Source organism: Mobula birostris, chromosome 11 (assembly GCF_030028105.1).
Source record: "Mobula birostris isolate sMobBir1 chromosome 11, sMobBir1.hap1, whole genome shotgun sequence".
Taxonomy (NCBI): domain Eukaryota; kingdom Metazoa; phylum Chordata; class Chondrichthyes; order Myliobatiformes; family Myliobatidae; genus Mobula; species Mobula birostris.
In genome coordinates this window covers 88671544-88691831 of record NC_092380.1, presented here as the reverse complement: position 1 = coordinate 88691831, position 20288 = coordinate 88671544, and the positions used below count along the sequence as shown (strand labels likewise).

The 20288-nt window shown below is 41.2% G+C and overlaps 1 protein-coding gene across 1 annotated transcript in view; it reads right to left on the bottom strand.

Moving 5' to 3' along the window:
- Positions 1-20288, bottom strand: part of LOC140205243 (very-long-chain 3-oxoacyl-CoA reductase-A-like) — a 162319-nt gene that overhangs the window by 34530 nt on the left and 107501 nt on the right. Inside the window, exon 7 of the mRNA XM_072272682.1 lies at positions 12296-12330. Coding sequence (XP_072128783.1) covers positions 12296-12330 — 35 coding nt within the window. The remainder of the gene's footprint in view (positions 1-12295; positions 12331-20288) is intronic.

Below are 20288 nucleotides of genomic sequence, written 5' to 3'. Positions count from 1 at the left end.
CATAAGACCAGGGATGTGATGTTGAGCCTCTATAAGGCACTCGTAAGACCACACTTTGAGCATTATGTGCAGTTTCAGGCTCTTTATTTTAGAAAGGATATACTGACAGTGGAGAGGGTTCAGAGAAGATTCACGAGAATGATTCCAGGAATGAAAGGGTTACCGTATGAGGCGCATCTGGTAGCTCTTGGGCTGTGCTCCCTGGAGCTCAGGAGAATTGGGGGTGGGGGGGGGGAATCTCATAGAAACATTCTGGATGTTAAAAGACCTGAACAGATTAGATATGGCAAGGTTATTTCCCATGGTAGGGGAGTCCAGGACAAGAGGGAACGACTTCAGGATTGAAGGTCTTTCATTTAGAACAGAGATGCGGAAAAATTACTTTAGTCAGAGGGTGGTAAATCTGTGGAATTTGTTGCCATGAGCGGCTGTACAGGCCAAGCCATTGGGTGCATTTAAGGCAGAGATAGATAGGTTTTTGATTAGCCAGGGCATCAAAGGGTATGGGGAGAAGGCAGGGGAGTGGGGATGACTAGAAGAATTGGATCAGCCCATGATTGAATGGCAGAGCAGACTTGATGGACTGAATGGATGGACTGAATGGCCTACTTCTGCTCCTATACTTATGGAATTCCTTCTTGATAAGTATTATGAACTAATACAATTTTATAGTACTGTAGTAGTACTGGTAGGGTCCTAATTTTTTCTGTATGTAATTTAAAAACGTAATTTGTTACTGAGTTTGACTTTTTTTTTTATACCTTTTTAACTATTTCCATGAAACCTTGGTTAATTGGAGCAGCCACTTAATTGGGCTAAAATGTACTGGCCCTGGTGTGTCCCAATTAACCAGAATCCACTGTACAATTCCATTTGGAGAACTATAAAAGGCAGTTTTATAACTTTTATTCACTAATGACTGTAGATTTACTATAATAGTTCACATTATTCAAGATGCCAAATAAAATTCAATATTTCTGATGCAAGTAAATATAAGACTGGAGCTCAAGTAAATTGCACAAGATGTAACTATAACATTGCTGCTTCACAAGGATAAACAATTCATAATTGTGTAAACAATTCATAAGCTGTGGACATGCTCATCTGTTTCAATGGTGCTGAGATGAAGGTAGTTGAGAGACTCAAATTCCATGGTGTAAATATCACTAACTTGTCTCAGTGCAGCCACATGGGCATAATAGCCATGAAATCTCACCAGTCCTCAAGAGGCCAGGGAAATTTGGAATGTGCTGGATGACTCAATTTTTTTCTCCTCTTTGCAGATGCACCATTGAGGGCAACTTATGTGAATACATCACAGTTTGATATGGCAACTCCGCTGCTCAAGATCACAAGAAATTGCAGATTTGTGGTAACAGGCAAGTCTGTCACAGAAGCCAACCTCCATCCTTTGACTCTGTCTTCACTATCTGCTACTTTGAGAAAGCAGCCACCATTATAAAACACACTCCCATCCCTGTGATTTTCTCTTCTCCCTTCCATCGGGCAGTAGACAAAATCCTGAAAGCATGTACCACCATGCTCAAGGACAGTTTCTATCCTACTATTATGAGAACTTTGGATAGACCTCCTATATGATAAAGATGAATTCGAGCTCTCAATATACCTCATCATGTTTACTGTATTTCACTTCCTCCTTAAATGTAACATTATATTCTGTATTTTGTTTTTTTTTGTTCTACCTCAAAGTACTTACAAGTTAGTCAGTTTTTCAATGTTCGTTGTCAGCTGGGTCATACTGTCCGTGAACTCCCTGTCGGTTGCCTCCATATGCTCCAGTCTTAGTTTTTTTTTAGTTTTAAGTCCTCCTGTGCAAGAGCCAAGAGCAATTCCCTTTAACTTTTTCTACTCCATAACTGGACAAACGCACACCAAGTATATTGTTTCCTCTTGGCTTGTTTTCTGTGCGTCCTGCGCGTGCCCAGTACAGGAGATTTGCCCAAATATCCATGTTAGTGTGGACAGAGATATATTGAAAAACGCTTAGTGTGTACGCCTGTGGTTTTTACTCGAAACCGGCATTTTCAAAATTATCCGGCGTAGTGTAGACGTAGCCTCAGTGTTACTGGAGCAAAAACATATGGGCTGCTAAGAAGCTTGAAAAGCCAGCTGACAATATGTTCAAGCAAAGAGTAGACACTCTCCAACAGCATTTAAACCCCAAGCCACTGGTCGTTGCTGAAAGATTTAAATTTCACAAACGGAATCAGAGCAAAAGTGAAAGCATTTCTGAATATTGTGCTGAATTGCACAAATTATCAGAACATTGTCAATTTGGAGCTGGTCTATCGGACACATTGAGGGACAGGTTAGTGTATGGAATGCACCGTGAAACCATACAGAAGAAGCTCCTGTGTGAAAAAGACTTTACATTAGAGAACGCACTGAACATTGCAATATCAATGGAAACAGCAGCACGGGGTGCTTCAGAGATACAACAAAAATCTCTGGAATATGCGACAAATAAAATGTGACTGAACAGAAATGAAGGAAAGAAATGTTACCGTTGTGGGAACATGTCACCCGGATGACTGTTGGTTTAAAGACAAAGAATGCAGAAACTGTGGCAAACAGGGCCACATTGGCAGAGTATGCAAAGCTAATAAACAGCAGAAAAAGGACAAAATACAGAGAAACAAGTCATAGTCATACTTTATTGATCCCGGGGGAAATTGGTTTTCGTTGCAGTTGCACCATAAATAATAAATAGTAATAAAACCATAAATAGTTAAATAGTAATAGGTAAATTATGCCAGTAAATTATGAAATAAGTCCAGGACCAGCCTATTGGCTCAGGGTGTCTGACCCTCCAAGGGAGGAGTTGTAAAGTTTGATGGCCACAGGCAGGAATGACTTCCTATGACGCTCTGTGTTGCATCTCGGTGGAGAAACCCCAGAAAAGAAAATACAACAATGTACACAAAATGAAAGAAAGCAGTTCTGGTGAAAACGACTCAGACAAAAGTGAATTGTGTTGTCTGCAACTTCACAGCGTGAAAGAGACAGATGATCAAAGAGTAATATGGATCACTCCATAAGTGGCAGGCGTGAGACTGAAAATGGAGTTGGACACAGGCTCAGCTTTAACAGTGATCTCTGTACAAGACTACAAATGACTGTTTTCTCACATATCTCTGAAACGAACTAAACTACTGCTAAAGACTTACACAGGACAGAGAGTGCATCCCAAAGGTAAAATTAAAGTGACAATGACCTACAGAGACAAAACACAGCAGCTGAATCTCTATGTACTGAAAAATGGAGGACAACCGTTGCTGGGACGTGAATGGCTCAGGAAAATCCAGTTAGATTGGCACACCATCAAGGCACTAGTTGTGTCAGCAAAGGAGGGTAGCATGACTACATCTGAGAGACTGTCACAAGTACTTGCTGACTCTAAGAAAATGTTCATAAAAGGAATAGGAACACTTCAGGGCATGAAGGCAAAGACTGAGATTGAGGAAAATGCATGTCCAAAATTTCATAAAGCCAGACCAGTGCCGTATGCAATCCATCCTACAGTGGAGGTGAAGCTGAAAAGTCTGGAGCAGGCTGGGGATTTGTCAAAGGTGGATTGGAGTGAACGGGCAACACCTATTGTTCCAGTGATGAAGAAAACTTCCAGCACAAAACCAGGAAAACCAAGCAAGGTGACTGTTAACCCAGTTCTCCGCACAGTACAGTATCCTCTACCTCATATTGAGGACATCTTTGCTTCCCTGTCAGGAGGGGAACATTTCACAAAAATCGATTTGGCCCAGGCTTATCTCCAAATGGAAATCGATGAAGCATCCAAGAAATACCTGACAATAAGTACACACAAAGGACTTTACTAGTACAACAGGTTGGTGTTTGGGATAGCATCAGCTCCTGCAATCTGGCAAAGGGCAAGGGACCAGGTCTTGCAGGGGATTCCAGGGACTCAGTGTTACCTGGATGACATCATTGTCACCGGTAAAGATGACGACAAACATCTTTCTAACCTTGAACAAGTGCTCACCAGGTTACGAGAATATGGGCTCAGAGCTAATCGACAGAAATGTGAGTTTTTCAAAAAGGAAATCTCATACTGTGGGTATGTGATCAACAAGGATGGCTTACACATGTATCAAAACAAGATAAAAGCAGTGCTTAAGGCACTACCACCTGAAAATGTGTCTCAGCTGAAGGCATATCTTGGACTAGTTAACTATTACCACAAGTTCTTGCCTAACCTATCCACAGTCCTACACCCACTAAATGCACTGTTACAGACAGGGACACAATGGAAGTGGACTGAGAGCCGTGAGAAAGTATTTCAAGAAACTAAAAGACTCATAACTTCAGAAGGGGTGCTCACGCACTTTGACCCCTCCTTACCAATCCGACTGGCTTGTGATGCCTCACCCCATGGGATAGGAGCTGTGTTATCGCACAAGTTTCCAGATGGCTCCGAAAGACCAATAGCCTTTGCCTCAAGAACGCTAACTTCAGCTGAACGCAACTACATACAGATTGACAGAGAGGCCCTAAGCCTCGTGTGGAGAATCAAGAAATTCAGTCACTACCTGTATGGTCAAAAGTTTACCCTGTTGACTGACCATCAGCGTCTCGTGTCAATCTTCAACCCAAGAAAAGGCGTTCTGGTGATGACAGCACAAAGGCTACAGCGATGGACCCTTTTCTTAGGAGGTCACAGGTATGACATTGAACACAAGGGGACCAAGCAACACGGCAACGCATATGGTTTGTCACGTTTACCACTGCCCACTTCTGAGATAACTACACAAATGGATTCAGCAGAGGTCTTTCACACAATAGCTGAACAATTACCAGTAACAAACAGCCTCATTGAAAGAGAAACACGCAATGACCCTATGTTGTCAAAAGTGTATGACATCACGGTAAAGGGATGGCCAGCGCAGGATAACACACTGTTTCCAGCCTGCTCAGCGAGGAAGGAGCAGTTGTCAGTGTGTCGGGGAACTCTAATGTGTGGTTCACGAGTTGCGATTCCCCCCAAGCTACGCACCAGAGTGCTGGAGGAACTGCACGAGGGGCACCTGGGTACTGTGAAGATGAAAAGTCTTGCCTGTGGTTATGTGCGATGGCCAGGAATCGATAAACAGATCGAGAACTTGACCAAGAACTGCTCTGGATGTCAAAAGACCCAGAACACACCACCACAAGCCCCTCTCCATCCATGGGAGTGGCCCTCATCACGATGGCAACGAGTGCACATCAACTTTGCTGGACCATTCATGGACTCTATCTCTTTAATCGCTGTCGATGCACATTCCAAATGGCCACAGTTCATCAAAATGAAGACAACCACATTGGAAAAGACCATTACAGTTCTGAGGGCCTCATCCGCCAGGAATGGCATACCAAAACAAATCTGCACAGACAATGGACGACAATTTGTCTCGGAAGAATTCCAAAATTTTGTGAAGCACAATGGAATCAAGCACTTTACATCTTCCCCTTACCATCCATCCACAAATGGCTTTGCAGAAAGATTTGTGCAGACATTCAAGAAAGCCAACAAGGCAATGGACAGCGAAAATCGACCACTGCAAAACAAGACAGACAACTTCCTCCTTGCCTATCTTAACGCAGTACATGCAACCACTAATCAAGACTCCAGCGATGATGTTTCTGAACAGGAACCCGAGGTCCTGCATGGATCAAACCAGATGCACGGTGTGGTGTAGAGAACAGACAGTTCAAACATTGAATACTAAGGCAACACGGAGCTTCAGTGTGGGACAGTCAGTTCTTGCACGTGATTACCAGACTGAAAAGTGGCAGCTGGGTACAATTTCCGCCACAGACAGGCCACTGATGTATACAGTGGAGGTGGGAGAGAACATATGGAGACGACATGTGGACCAGATCCTGGATGCTCAGGTGAAAAACACAACAACACCTTGCCCGGGCTCCCCTGACATAGAAGCAAACACTCCTGATGTGACCACATCAGCCTCATCTACAAATAAGCCTGTCATCAGTGCTGATGACCCACCTGATGTACCTGTGGAGACTCATTCCCCAAAGCAAATATTTCAGGACAGACGTTACCTGGAGAGGCAGAGAAGACCTCCCCAGAGACTTGAGTTCTAAATGGGTCTTAGACGAAAAGGAAAAAGAAAGAAGGCTTGTTATAATTTGATATTAAGTTACTTTGTTTAGCATTGTGCCCCAGTTAAAAAAAAAGTTGACACACTATAAAAATAAAAGGGGAGGAGTGTACCATATAGCCTACATTATAATATGGGACTACTTTATGTCTACATCCACTATTTAGACTTTTCAATATTCGAAAAGTTTCAGTAAGATTCCCCCCCCCCATCTAAACTCCATCAAGTATAGGCCCAGAACCATCAAATACTCATTTATTAACCCCTTCATTCCAGAATCATTCTCGTGAACTTCCTCTGGATCCTCTCCAATGCCAGCATGTACTTTCTTAGATGAGAGGCTCAAAAATATTCACAATACTCCCAGTGCAACCTTGCTCTTATATTCTAGTTCTCCTGAAATGAATGCTAACAATGTATTTGCCTTCCTTGCCACTGACTCAACCTACAAATTAACATTTAAGGAATCCCGCACAAGGACCAAATCCCTTTGCACCTGTATTTTAAAAAATTTCTCCCCATTTAGAAAAATCTACACTTTTATTCCTTCTACCAAAGTGGATGATCTTCACTACATTCCATCTGCCACTTCTTTGCCCATTATCCCAATCTGTCAAAGTCCTTCTGCAGACATCTCACCTCCTCAACACTACATGGCCCTCCAACTATCTTCCTATCGCCTGCAAACTTGGCCAGAAAGCCACCAATTCCATCATCCTAATCATTCACTTATGACGTCAAATACATCCCAACACTAACCCCTGCAGAAACCCACTAGTCACCTGCAGTCAACTGGAAAAGGCCTCTTTTATTCCCACTCTTTTACTCCTGCCAGTCAACTAATCTTCTATTCATGTTAATACCTTTCCTGTAATACCACAGGCTCTTCTCTTGTTTACCATAGGCTCTTATCTTGTTTGTGTGGTACCCTGTTGAAGGACTTCAGGAAATCCAAGTGAATTACATCCACTAACTCTCCTTTCTCTATCTGGCCTGTTATTTCCTCAAAGAATTCGAACAGATCTGTTAGGCAAGATTTTCCCTCAAGGAATCCAAGCTGACTTTAGTCTATTTTACAACGTGCCTCCAAATACCCCAAAACCTCATTCTTCATAATGGACTCTACCATCTAGCAACCATTGAAGTCAAGCTCACTGGCCTATAATTTCCTGTCTTCTGCCTCCCTCCCTTCTTAAGAGTGTGAAATGACATTTGCAATTTTCCAGACCTCCAGAACCATTCCAGAATCTAGTGATTCTTGAAAGAACATTACTAATGTCTCCACAATCTCTTCTCCTACCTCTTTCAGAACCTTGGGGTGTAGTCCACCTGGTCCATGTGACTTATCTACCTTTAGACCTTTCAGCTTCTCAAGCACCTTCTCCTTCGTGATAGCAACTGCATTTACATCTTCTCCCAGAGACTCCTGAATTTCTGGCATACGGCTAGTGTCTTCCACAGTGAAAACTAACACAAAATACTTAAGCTCATCTGCCATTATTTGTCCACAATTAGAACCTTTCCAGCATCATTTTCCAGTAGTACGATATCCACGCTCGCCTCTCTTTTGCTCTTTACATATTTCAAAAAACTTTTGGTATCTTCTTCTATATTATTGGCTAGCTTACCTTCATTATTTCACCTTCTTTCCCTATGGTTTTTTTTCATTGCCTTCTATGGTTTTTAAAATGTTCCCAATCCTTTATCTTCCCACAAATTTTTGTGGTATTAAATGTACTCTTTTCCTTTTATGCTGTCCTGACTTCTCTTGTCAGCCATGGTTGCCTCATGCTCTCTTTAGAATACTTCATCTTGGGGATGTATCTATCCTGCACCTTTTGAACTGTCCCCAAAAACTCCAGCCACAGCTGTTCTGCCAACATTACTGCAAGTGTTCCCTTTCATTCAGCTTTGGCCAGCTCTTCTCTCATGCCTCCATAATTGCCTTTAGTCAACCACTATACTAATACATCTGACTATCCACTCCCTCTCAAATTGCAGGGTGAACTCGAACTCGATCATATAATGATCACTTTCTCCTAAGGGTTCATTTACCTTCAGTTCCCTAATCAAATCTGGTTCATTACACAAAACACAATTCAGGATTGCCTTTCCCCGACTGGGCTCAACTATAAGTTGTTCTAAAAAGCCATCTCACAGGCATTCTATAAATGCCATCTTTTGAGATCCAGCACCAAGATGATTTTCTCAATCTACCTGCATATTGAAATCATCTATGACTATTATAACATTGCCTGTTTTACCTGCCTTTTCTAGCTCCCATTGTAATTTGTATCCCACATCCGGGATTCGTCCCATCAGGGTCATTTTACCCTTGCAGTTCCTTAACTCTACCAACAAGGAATCTACATCTTCCAATTCAATGTCACCTCATTCCAAAGATTTGATCTAATTTCTACCAACAGCGCCATCCAACCCATTCCCCTTACCTGCTTGTCCTTTGAATACAATATGTATCTTTGGATGGTCAGCTCCCAACTGTGATCATTCAGTCATGACTCTGATGTCCAGAACATTATATAGTACCTGTCAATCACTAAGTGCACTGCAAAACTATCTACCTTATTCCATATTCTGCATGCATTCAAATGTAACACTTTCAGAGCTGTATCCATCATGCTTTTTCAATTTCCCCCCCTTGTTGTATTGCAACTCCTCCAACTGACTGCAGTTTTGCCCAATTATCTGCCCAACTTTCCTCAGTATTCCTCAGCTACTTGTATACCAATTGCCCCATCCTCAGTCCCAGCATTTCCTTTCCCATCTTCCTGTCAAATTAGTTTAAACCCTCCAACAGCTCTAGAAAACCTGCCCGCAAGGACATTGGACCCCCCTTGGGTTCAGGTGTAATCTGTCCTTTTTGTACAGGCCATCCTTCCAAAGAAGATCAAGAAATCTGCCCCTGCATCAGTTCCTCAGCCACATATTCATCTGCCAAATCATCCTATTATTACCCTCACTGGTGCATGGCACAGGCAATGATCCAGAGGTAACTAACCTGGAGTTCCTGCATTTCAACTTCCCTACCTAACTCTCCAGATTTTCTTTGCAAGTGCTACTGAACGACAGTCATTGAGGCAGTTTAGCACATTCCTCTTGGGTACCAGCAGAAGGGAAGTCTTCTTGAAGCAGGTGGGTACCTCCGACTGCCAAAGCGATAGGTCAAAAATCTCAGTGAACACTCCAGACAGTTGATCAGCACAGGTCATTAGTATCTGGCCAGCTACCCCACCTACACCCTCCTGAAGGCTGCTGACACGTCAGCCTCAGAGACTGAAATCACAGGATCATCGGGAGCTAAGGGAGTTTGCAATGGCTCCTTGTTGTCTTAACGTTCACAGGTAGCATAACTGTGCATTGAGCTTATTTGGAAGTGAAGCACTGTTGTCACCTATGTTGCTTGATTTAACTCAAAAAGGTACCTGAAGAGATTGTGCAGGCATTAGTAATGATCTTTCAATAGATTTGAGCATCATTCAGGAAGACTAGAAAATTGAAAATGTCACACCACTATCAAGGGAGGCAGAAGAAAGCAAATTATAGGCCAATTAGCCTGACCTCAGCAGTTGGGAAGATGTTAGATTCCATTATTAAGGATGAGATTTTGGGGCACTTGAAGGCACATGATAATAGGCCAAAATCAGCATCATTTTCTTAATGGGAAACCTTGCCCGACAAATCTGTTGTAATTCTTTGAGGTAATAACATGCAGGGTAGACGAGGATATTCGGTGAATGGTGTGTACTTGAATTTTCAGAAAACCTTTGCTAAACAAAAGCCCAGGGTATTACAGGAAAGATACTTGCATGGATAGAGCATTGGCTGATTGGCAGGTGGCAAGGAATGAGAATAAAGGAATCCTTTTCAGATTGGCTGCCAGTAACTAGTGGTGTTCAACAGGGGTTTGTGTTGGAACTATTTTTTTTTATGTTGTATGCCAACAATTTGGTTGACTGAATTGATGGCTTTGTGGCCAATATGAAGATAGGTGGAGGGGTAGGTAGTATTGCAGAAATAGAGAGGCTGCAGAAGGAGTTAAGACAGATAAGGAAAATAAATTGATAGGTTCTTGATTGGTCAGAGTGTGAAAGGTTATGGGGAAAAGGCAGAAGAATGGGATTGAGAGGTAAAGAGAACAGCCATGATGAAATGGCAGAGCAGACTTGATGAACCAAATAGGTCACATAGTCTTACATCTTTAAAAATGGTGATAGCATTCATGTCCTGCTACAATTGTCAAGCATCCCTTGTTGATTCAAGTTTAATCCTGATTTGCCCCTTCGCCCATGAAATGGCTTTCTGGAGATTGTACCTTGGCCTCTGGTAACTTGCTTGGTCACCAGGTTTGAATACCTCTAATCTGGCCTTCAGCAAATTGCAGATCTCATGGTTCATCCAGGGCTTCTGAATGGGGAAAACTCTGGATGATTTTGTGGGTACACACTCATCTATAACTGTTTTAATAAAGTCCATGACAACCACGGTGTATTCATTCAGATCCACAGATGTGTTCATGAACATAGCGCAGTCCACCAACTCAAAGCAATCCTGTAGCTATTCCTGTCTTCCGTGACCACCGTATTATTGTCCTAATCTCTGGAGCTATGCTCTTTCAGCTCTGCCTGTATGCCTGATTTTCCTTCATGAAACGGTTGGCATTCATTATCTTAGTATAACAGTGGTCTAGTGTGTTGGGCCCTCTGGTGCTACAGATTATATATGCAGAGTTATCTTCAAACAAGCCTAGTTGAAATCTCTATGATTTGAAATGTGTTGGGATGGACTGTTTGTTTGGAGACAGTATCATTCAGAATCTCAAGGACTTGATTATATAGTTGATTGGTGGTGGCATGTAAACTTCTGTCAGGATTATTGAGGAGAACTCTCTGGGTAAATAAACCGGACAGCATCTGACTGTCAGGCATTCAAGACTGGGGGAACACAAGTTCAACAAAACTGCCACATCAGTACATCACGAGCTTATCATGAATCACACACCTCCACTTTTTCTGAATTAGTACTTCGGTCCATCCTGTGAATCGAGAAACCTTTGGGTCTGATCGCCGTATATGATGTGCTGGGAGTTCCATTACACATAGAAGGGGGTCTCACTCCCGTGTTTCAGCCTAGCTTGGAGCACTCCCCCCACCCTGCCCCGCTTTGCTTCTGGCCACGGTATTGAAACTTTGTCTGCTTAAAGGTGCCGCACCCTCTTAGTTGAGAGTTATGCTCACCAAGTCCTTTATAACATCATGAAATCTGTACACCATTGATTTAAAAGTACATTGCTTAAAGGGAAATTACATGTTCCTCATTGCAGTGAGTATTTTAAGAGGTATATTTAGAAGTATTGTACGTAGCCCGCAGAACATCGCCATGGTTCGCTGGAACCATCTTATTAGACAGAGGTAACAATTATGTATTGTACATTCTGTTTGATACAACTTACTGCCTCAGGCTAATGAATGCAAGAGATATGAATTATATTACAGGTAAGAACTGCTGTAAAAATATGGAAAATTACACATCCATAAAACAGGATGCAAAATGATACCTATTGAAAAATATTTAAGCCTATACCACCAATGACAGACATTTACCATTGAGAGATAACTGCAACTGATGAATTGAAAATTTTCAGTTATAGATTTACATACAACCATTGAAGATTTAGATTTATCACATGTACCTCAAAACATGCAGTGGAATGTGTTGTGTTAATAATCAACACACCTGAGGATGCTCTTGGCTGTGGATTCTCTAGAGTTCTGCCGCTTTTCTAATCTCTCACTACAGGGATGGCTAATTCTGCTTTAAATAGCCAATGGATTATGAGTCACTTTTCACTTATGCTTTTGGCTGGTGGGGTTATCCCAGGGAAACACAAGACAAACAGGTTTTAACTGTCAGCATCAACTGAAAAAAAACTATTGTTGCGTTACTAATGACTCAGATTACTCACTTAAAGCAATAGCTGTAAAACTGAAAAGGAGGTATTTCTTACAGCCCATGAATCATTCTCTGCTACCATACATATATTGTTAATCATATAAGCAGAAAGACAAAGCTCATTAGTTATTAAATGAATTCTTGAAAGAATCTCCCTTATAAATAATGATTTCACAATGACTCACTGCTGTACCATGGCAGGCAACACCATCCTAGTCATCTGTAGGAAAAGAAAAGAAATATCAAGATGTTTATCCCACAAATATGAACATCTAATAAGCATATCTGCATAAATATGTTACTTTCTAAAATAATTTATAACTTTAAAGAAAATTACCATTTTAAGTGTAAGAGCAATTTTTTCTACAAATTATAAACACTCGTATACAAGCTATTCTGGTCTTTTGATATTCACACTTTAAATTCATGATCAGATAAGCAGTTCCTTTCTATTAGCATAAATAAGATCACCTCATTCCGGTGCAGTAACTACCTAAACATGGAGCACATTGCCCCAATAGACTCAAACAGTGCATATGAAAATACCACAACAGATCAAGTAGGCTTGTTCCAGAACTAGTTTTTAACCCCCAGATTGTCTGATCACTTAGGAGGCATTTCTGCCTATATTACCCTGCCTTTGCAATAAAAGATCACAGCAATAATGAAAGGAGCCATGCAGACAATCCACTGTGTTACAAGCACTGTACTTAACATACAAATGAGATTCCATAAAATTAAATTAAATTCAAAAGCCTGACATATGCACATATATTCGTTCCCAAAAACTGCAGAACTAGCCCTCTGCTTCCCACTTTTAGAGACTTTTTTAAACTTGTGCTTTTGACGCCATTCATATAAATACTATGGAGATATTTTTACCATAATCACTTGATTTTTGGGCTTTTTCTGCCTTTCAGACAAAATCGACTAATGGAGTATAAAAATGGAACCTATTCATTATGCAACCATGGTCTAAATTTTATTTTGTTGTCAGTCTGCAGTTTTAAACCAAGGTTCAGACACTAGTTTGGCAAGGAGTAATCTGCAGAAACAATGGCATTTAGTGGAAGTGGTCAAAACAGCCAATTCACACCTACTAGCCTACTAGTGATAATTAGTAGGCATAATTCATAATTCTAGTAGGCCTACTAGACATAATTCATTTCATTGAGTGGGGCAAAAATCTTCACGGCTATCTTAAATGATTTCTAAATTGCTCACAGCTCTAAGTACCTATCACTTTATATGATTACTTATTTTATTTAAGATACAGCACGGAACAAACCCTTCTGGCCCAATGAGCTGTGTTGTTCAGCAACCCACTTATACACTATCCTATTCACAGACAGCTTACAATGACCAATTAACCTACTAATTAGTATGTCTTTGAACTGAGGGAGGAAACCAGAGCACCCGGAAGAAACACACATTGTCATGGAGAGAACGTACAAGCTTCTCACAGATGGCATAGGAACTGAACTCTGAAGTCTTGACGTCCTGAGCTGCAACACAGCCACGCTAACAGCTGTGCTACCATGGCATCCTATTAGATCACCAGCTATGCCGATTAAGTTACAAGGATTGGATAAGGCTTGTCATGTTATTAAAGACCAACCACAATAATCAAAAATAAAATTATATAAATGTAAATTGCTGCAATGGAAATCTAAAACCTGTGAAAAAAATTTAAATCATCTGCATTGTGCTGTGAACTAAAAAACTTCAGCATAGGGCTTAAATAAACTAGCTGTGTAGAGGTGATGTGCCATGTAGAAAGTATTTTAATTTACTTTATGAATATTCAATAACTAAAGGGCTTAGAATGCCCTGAAATGCATATGGTTAAAATGAACCATGGGAAAATATGCAAATGCCACATAGACAGTACCAGAGGTCAGGAATGAACACAGAGTTGAAGCAGAAACTATCAGCTGTGTCACCCCATAACAACATACTTTCCAATCACCTCTTGCACACTACAAACAATTAAAATCAAAAAGTTCTTAATCTGAGTCATCTATTTCCTACCGGCAACTGTCTAAAAAACGCTCATGATAATTTTAGCAATAAAGAAAATGCAAATAATTAGGTATATTGCACTTGATTAAAGTTTAGAACTTGTAAAATTCAAAAGAAAATTTAATTCACAAGTAACAATGTACAGGATGGACTAGAATAAAGGTGATGGCTTCTGTGAGAGGTGCAATGAAAATTAATTGCAAGGATTGGATAAGGCCTGTCATTTTATTAAAGACAGACCATAGTAATCAAAAAATATACTTAATTTTTATACAATGGAAATCGCTGCAAGAGAAATCTAAATCTGTGAAAAAAATTAAACCACCTGCATTGAGCTCTGAATCAAAAACTTTAAATATTTCATCAAAAGCTGTAAAGCAAAAGAGCAGTAGAATTAAAGATTAAAGAACACTGACAACTCAAAGTTTTCAACTTGCACTAAAACTGAGCAGTATTGTTGGTGTTTATTTAAAAATAGAGTATGGCACTAGTGGCTACCAGCAATTACCTTGTAATACCAAGTAGGCTAGAAGTGATTCTTAATTTTTGTTTTTGTAACAAGATTCAAGAATATTTCCCCAATATAGAAAACCAGCCATGACTTCAAAACAAGTTAAGATCACGTTTCGTGAAAGGGAAGTTAGTTGAGGAGAAAGCTGAATCCTCATTTTGCTTACTTACAATAATGCAGCTTCATATTTTCCCAAGTACTATGGCATTTTCATTAGTCAAGTGATTTTATGAGTGATCTGCCAGTTCCATTGGGAACAAGCATCAGCTGAAGAACAAATCATTTTCAGATTCCTGGAACTCCCCTCAGTGAGTGCTTCTGGCTACAAGCTGAGTGCAGGGCTTCACCAATCTCACTCACTATTTTATGTCATGTTAAATGAAAATGCTTATTCATTCGAGGCAGATGCAACAAAATATTAATGATAGCTTGGTTAAAGGAAACCTATGAACCGCTATCTCTAGTGATGTTAAATCAGCAACACCTTCCAAAACTGTATTTTGAAATTCCAGGTTATAATGGATCACAATTGCATCAGTGCTCTTCAAATTTCATGTTGCTTTTCCCCCCTTGTTCATATCCTCACCACTCACCCCATTACATATTTAAAACACATTTCCTTCTGATGATCTGCAAAATTATAATTCTCCTGATTTCACAATTGCAGAAACATGCTAGCACATTTTTAATACCAGACAACAAGATATTTTGCAAAGGCCTTTTAAAAAATACGTATGTCTATTAGGCAGCACCCTTAGAGAGAAAGGCAGAATGTAAAAAAACATATCAATGGCTCAGTTCCTCTCTTAACAAAATCTGCAGAGCACCTGTAGTACTTTATTTGAATTTCCAGCATACCTTGAGTTTTGTTTGTATTCAAAGAAGCCTTGTGGTTAAAAATACATTTGGATAAATAATTATGATGCTAATTTTGTCAAAATGATTTTGTCCCCACTTAATTCACCATCATCTTTAATCACAGACACATTGTTGGAGATCATTTGCATTTCAATTTATAGACACAAGACAAAATCAGAAAATACCAGAAGCAGATTAAATAGCATTTCATCCACCTCTTGCGCTGATCTACAGTAGTTCCACACATTCACTGCCCTCTGAGTGAAGTAGTTTTCCCTCATTTCCCTTTAAACATTTCACCTTTCACACTTAACCCATCACCTCTGGTTGTAACCTCATCCAACCTCAGGGGAAAAAGTCTGCTTGCATTTACTCTATCTATCATCATCATGTGCCATACTCTGCCAGAGCCTCAGCGACTGCTTTCTTCCACTGCGGTCTGTCGGCAGTCAAATCTCTTGCAACTCTGGCAGTGAGGCTGGTCCACTTCTTGAGGTTGTCGATCCAGGTTGTCCTCTGTCTGCCTCGGGAGTAGTTTCCTTCTACTCTGCCTTCAAGCACAGTGCGTTCCAGTGTGTCATCAGTTCTTGAGACGTGTGCAAAATAGCGAAGTTTCCTTTGGATAACGGTTTCCAGAAGTATTGGTTTTGTACCAACCTTTTCCAGGATGAAATTGTTGGATCTCTTTTCAATTTATGATACCCTGAGGATCCGTCTGTATGTCCACCTCTCAAATGCTGTCAACTTCTTTTCATCAGCTGCTTTTAGGGTCCATGTTTCACAGCCATATAGGGTTACTGGCCAGACGACATTCTTGAGGAGGCGCGTCTCGGTATCCGTGCTCACAGATCTATCTTTCCAGATGTTCCAGAGTTCGGTCGTGCTTGTGCATGCTATTGCTAGCTTTCGTCTTATTTCCTTGCTGCATTTGTTTGTGTCAATTTAGTTCTGCACCAAGGTATATAAAGGAGGACACTTGTTCAATCTTTTCATTTCCGATGCAGATGTCAGCTTGAATTGCAGTTTTGCTCATCACCATAACTTTGGTCTTTTTGCCATTTATAAGCAATCCAAATTCAGCAGAGATTTTTGCAACATTATTGAATCGTGCTTGTAGGTCTTCCTCTGTTTTGGCTAGCAGGGCTGTGTCATCTACATATCTCAAGTTACTGATGGTTCTTCCTCCTATTTTAATGCCAGTGTTGTCTGGAATTGCCAATCTCATGATCATCTCAGTGTAGATGTTAAAAAGGTGCAGAGAAAGGATACAGCCTTGGCGGACTCCTTTCCCATTGCAGAATGATTCAGTCTCGCCAGATGTGGTCCAAAGGCTGGAGAATTGCATAGCTATCTACACCTCTATCAAAGCTCTCCCCAATCTTCTATGTTCTCACCTAATCAATCTTTCCTTACATCTCGGGTCCTCCAGACCCAGCAACATCCTTGCAAGTTTTTTCTACATAATTTCAAACTTATTTATATCCTTCCTGTAGGTAGGTGAGCAAAACTGCATACTATACTCCAAAGTAGGCCTCAACAACATGTTATACAACCAATGTAATACCCCATCTCCTGTACTCAATATTTTGATCAATGAAAGCCAACGTGCTAAAAACTTTCTTTACAACCCTATCTAGCTATGACACCACAATTATAGTCCTGCATTCCCAGAACCTTTTGTTCGACAGCACTCTTCAATGCCCTAACGTGGTTGGTCCTACCAAAGGGCAACACCTCGCACTTGTCTGCATTGAATTCCATCTGCCATTTTTCAGTCCATTTTTTCAGCTGTTCCAGATCCCACTGTAATCTTCGATGGCCTCCCTTGCTATCTGCTACAACCCAAATCTTGGCATCATCTGCAAATTTGTTGATCCAGTTAACCACATTATCATCCAGATCAATGACACAGATGACAAATAACAATAGACCCAGTAATGATCCCTGCAGTACGCAATTAGTCACAGGCCTCCACTCAGAGAGGCAACCATCTACTACTACTCTCTGGCTTCTCTTGCAAACCCAATATCTAATCCAATTTATTATGTCATCTTTAATGCCAGGTGACTGAACCTTCTTGACCAACCTTCCATGCAGGACACTGTCAAATGTCTTGCTTGAGTCCATGTAGACAACATTCACTAGCTTATCTCCATCAACTTTCCTGGTTACTTCCTCAAAAAACTCTCTCAGTTTGGTTAGACACTATTTACCATACACAAAGTTATGCTAACTATACCTAATCATTCCATGTCTACCCAAATACTCATATATCCAGTTTCTTGGAATATCTGGTAACTACTTTCTCACCACTGATGTCAGGTTCACTGGCTTATTATTTCCTGGTTTATTTTTAGAGCCTTTGTTAAACAGTGGAACAACATTAGTTACCTTCCAATCCTCTGGTACCTCACCTGTTGCAAATATCTCTGTTAATGCCCCTGCAATTCTGCACTTGCCTCCCACAGGGTCTGAGGAAACACCTGGTCAAGCCCTGGGGATTTGTCCACCCTGATTCGCCTCAAGACAGCAAACACCTCCTCCTCTGTAATTTGTGTAGGGTCCATGACCTCACTGCTGCTTTGCTTCACTTCTATAGATTCTGTATTCACCTTCCAGACAAATGCAGATGCACAGAATTCATTTAAGATCTCCCCCAACTCTTTATTTCCACACATAGATTACCATTCTGATCTTGCAGTGGACCAATTTTGTCCCTTGCAATCCTTTTGCTCTTAACATATCTGTAGAATCCCTTCAGATTCTTCTTCACCCCGTCTGCTAGGGTAACCTCATGGCTTCTTTAAGCCCTCCTGACTTTTTCCCTCAAGTGTTTTCTTGCATTTCTTGTACTCAGGTACCCCAATTATTCCTGCCTGCCTATACCTGCTATGCACCTCCTCCTCTTTCTTATCCAAGGCCTCACATATCTTAAAAATAGAGTTTCACTAAACCTGTTATCCTTGGCTTTTATTCTGCACTCTCAAAATTTCACTTTTAAAGGCCTCCCATTCACCAAGTATACCTTTGCCAGAAAACAGCAGGTCCCAATCCATACTTGCCAGATCCTTTATGATACCATTAAAATTGGCCTTTCTCCAATTCAGAATCTCAACCCGAGAACCAAACCAATCCAATCGTTTTACATAATGTCATTCCCTAATAGCAGATCAAGTATTGCACACTCTCTCATGGGGACATATATTGACATACTCTATCCCATCTAGTCTTTTACAGTGTGGGAGTCTCAGTCAATATGTGAAACGTTAAAAATCACTTACTATCACAACCTTATGTTCCTTGCAACAGTTTATGACCTCTCCACAAACTTGTTCCTTTAAATCCTGCGGCTAGTTAGGTGGCCGAAAATATAGCCCCATTAACGTATAAAACCTCACTATACGAGTTCACCAGTCTGTCCTGACTAAGCACTGCCATAACATTTTCCCTGCAACCAAGTCTTACCAATGTCTACATTATCATAATTCCATGCATTGATCCATGCCCCAAGCTCAACTGCCTTTTCTATAATAGTTCTTGCGTTGAAATATCTTCAACTTTCTCACTTTCCAGGATATTTTCAGCGGCCCCAGTGGCCACATCTGCACTAGGTGCAACAAGATGCAGCTCCTTAGAGACCGTGTTAGGGAACTGGAGCTTCAGGTCGTTGACTTTCGTCTTGTTAGGGAAAGTGAAGAGGTGACAGGTAGGAGCTACAGGAAAGTAGTCAACCCAAGACTACAGGAGAGAGGTAAATGGGTGACTGTCAGGAGGGGAAAGGGAGAATGTCAGAGAGTGGAGAACACCCCTGTGGCCATCCCCCTCAACAATATGTACTCCATTTTGAGTACTGTTGGGGGCGGGGGGGGGGGAGAGAGAAAATGACCTACCCAGGGAAGCTTCTAGCACAGAGTCTGGCCCTGTGGCACAGAAGGGCAGGAAACTGAAGAGGATGGCAGCAGTAATAGGATACCTTATAGTGAGGGGAACAGAGAAGCGATTCTGTGGACGCGAAAAAAAAACATGGATGGCAGTTTGCCTCCTAGGTGCCAGAGTCCGCGATCTTTCTGAATGCATTTACAATATCCTGAAAAGGGAGGGTAACCAGCCAGAAGTCATGGTACATATTGGTACCAACGACATAGGTAGAAAAAGTGAGGAGGTCCTGAGAACAGAATACAGGGAGTTAGAAAGGAAGCTGAGAAGCAAGATCTCAAAGGGAGTAATCTCAAGATTGCTGCCCGTGCCACTCGACATTGAGGATAGGAATAGAATGAGATGGTGGATAAATGTGTTGCTGAAGAATTGGAGCAGGAGGCAGTGATTCAGATTTCTGGATCATTGGGACCTCTTCTGCGGCAGGCGTGACTTGCACAAAAGGAACGGGTTACAACTGAATCCAAGGGAGACTGATATACTTGCAGGCAGCTTTGCTAGAGCTGGAGGGAGTGGTTTGAACTAAAATGGCAGGTGGATGGGAACCAGTATAAGAGAGTTGATGATAAGCCAGTAGGTTTTACAAGTAGATGATGTAATATGTAATATGAATGCAAAGAAGGACAAGTCAATAATTGGGTACAACTGCAGACAGAGCAAAGAGTTAAATTGTACTACAGAGGCAAATAAAGATTGCACGACCTCTGGCTGGTTACACTCCCTTTTCAGGATATTGTGAACACGTTCAGAAACGTCGCATACCCTGGCACCTGGGAGGAAAACTACAATCCGTGCTTCTTTGCCAGAGGGGAGAGATGCATGCAACTTTACAGTGGTCAGAGAAGAGCTTG